The sequence below is a fragment of the Rhagoletis pomonella genome, unplaced genomic scaffold, assembly GCF_013731165.1.
Source record: "Rhagoletis pomonella isolate Grant_MI unplaced genomic scaffold, Rhpom_1.0 Rhpom_scaffold_00004, whole genome shotgun sequence".
Lineage (NCBI taxonomy): Eukaryota > Metazoa > Arthropoda > Insecta > Diptera > Tephritidae > Rhagoletis > Rhagoletis pomonella.
Window position 1 is genome coordinate 70,584,642 of NW_023458558.1, and position 1,638 is coordinate 70,586,279.

At 47.7% G+C, this 1,638-nt stretch overlaps 2 protein-coding genes across 2 annotated transcripts in view; both read left to right on the plus strand.

The window, feature by feature from the left end:
• The first annotated feature begins 60 nt into the window (after positions 1–60).
• LOC118738312 lies at positions 61–1,575 on the plus strand. Its single transcript, XM_036469236.1, has one exon. It carries the CDS (start codon positions 61–63, stop codon positions 1,573–1,575), a length of 1,515 nt encoding a protein of 504 aa, XP_036325129.1.
• LOC118738052 overlaps positions 1,539–1,638 on the plus strand; it is a gene marked incomplete at its 3' end in the record, with an annotated part of 3,306 nt that continues 3,206 nt past the window's right edge. The window contains 1 exon segment of the mRNA XM_036468949.1: positions 1,539–1,638.

The following is a 1,638-nucleotide window of genomic DNA, read 5'->3' on the forward strand; positions in this document are numbered from 1 at the left end:
GAAACTACCACAGCTGAAAATACCACAGAAACAACTACCGAAGAGTTATCACCGCGACCAATGTTTATCCTCTTTAACAGTACAATTTTCAATTTTAACAGATTTTCTTCTTACAATAGACTCAAGAGATCAACAGCATGGGTATTAAGATTCGTCAACCGCAGCCGACGCAAGAATTCGCCTGTAGAACTTTATGGGCTAAGCGCATCCGAAGTCAACGCGGCCGAAAAATTGCTATGTCGCGTGGCGCAAGAAGCTACCTTTCCTGCGGAGATCAATGCACTACGAGTAGGACAACCGCTAGGTAGTGACAGTACGATCAACAATTTAGCACCGTTTATTGACGACGAAAAAATTTTACGCGTTGGTGGCCGTTTAGAAGCTGCTACTTGGCTTCCATTCGATTGCCTGCATCCCATAATTTTACCAGAGAAGCACCAGCTTACTGTTCTAATCGTTACCCATTATCACGAGCGAATGAAACATCAGTACTTTGAAGCAACAATTGGGGAGATTCGCCAGAAGTTCTGGATCACCCGCATGCGTCAAGTCTTAAGAAGCGTTGTCGCGAGTTGCATAGTTTGCAGAGCTTCCCGTGCAAAACCCTCACCGCCGATTATGGGTAGACTGCCGAAGGATCGCTTAACGCCATACGTAAGACCATTCAGCTACACGGGCATAGACTACTTCGGCCCTTTGAATGTAACTATCGGCCGTCGAACTGAAAAACGATGGATCGCTCTGTTTACATGCCTCACGGTGCGAGCTATACATTTGGAGGTAGCAGCTGATTTGTCAACGGATTCGTGTATTCTTACCATCAGAAATTTTATCAATCGGCGTGGCGTCCCAGTCCGAATGCGCAGCGATAACGGAAAGAACTTCGTTGGCGTCAAGGAAGAAGCAAAACGCTTCGATGAGGTGTTTGACTGTGAGCAAATACAGACCGAATTATCTAAACGAGGAATTGATTGGGTGTTTAATTGCCCTGATAACCCATCGGAAGGTGGAGTGTGGGAACGCATGGTGCAATGCGTTAAACGTGTCCTCCGTCACACCTTGAAGGAAATCGCGCCACGTGAGCATACATTGCAGAGCGTCTTGATTGAGGCCGAGAATATAGTGAACTCTCGGCCACTTACACATTTGCCGATATCAGTGGACCAAGACGAACCGCTTACGCCAAACCATTTTTTACTGGGTACCGCCAATACAGCGCAAACGCCTTCTAGAAACGCTTCGGAAGAGCGAACGTGTGCCCTTCGTAAACAGTGGCGAATTGCTCGGCAGCTTCGCAATAGGTTTTGGAAGAGGTGGATAATGGAGTATTTACCTACGTTAACGCGAAGAACCAAGTGGTGCGAGAAGACGAAAGCATTGGAAGTGGGTGACGTGGTGTTTATATGCGACGTTAATACCCCGCGACGACAATGGTGCCGTGGTGTGGTGGAGCGTGTTTTCTCTGGAGTGGATGGTGTAATTCGGCGCGCGGACGTCAGGACTAGCTCTGGTGTAGTACGTCGTCCTTCTTCAAAGCTGGCCGTTTTGGACGTACGTAGTGGTGAATCTGAGTGATCCACGGGGGTGGGAATGTGACAAAACGTCCACCTCTAACTTATCGTAGTCAAATTTAAAGTG

Excerpts from the sequence above, each read along its gene's own strand:
- LOC118738312 (XM_036469236.1), top strand. The coding sequence starts at position 61 with ATGTTTATCCTCTTTAACAGTACAATTTTCAATTTTAACAGATTTTCT.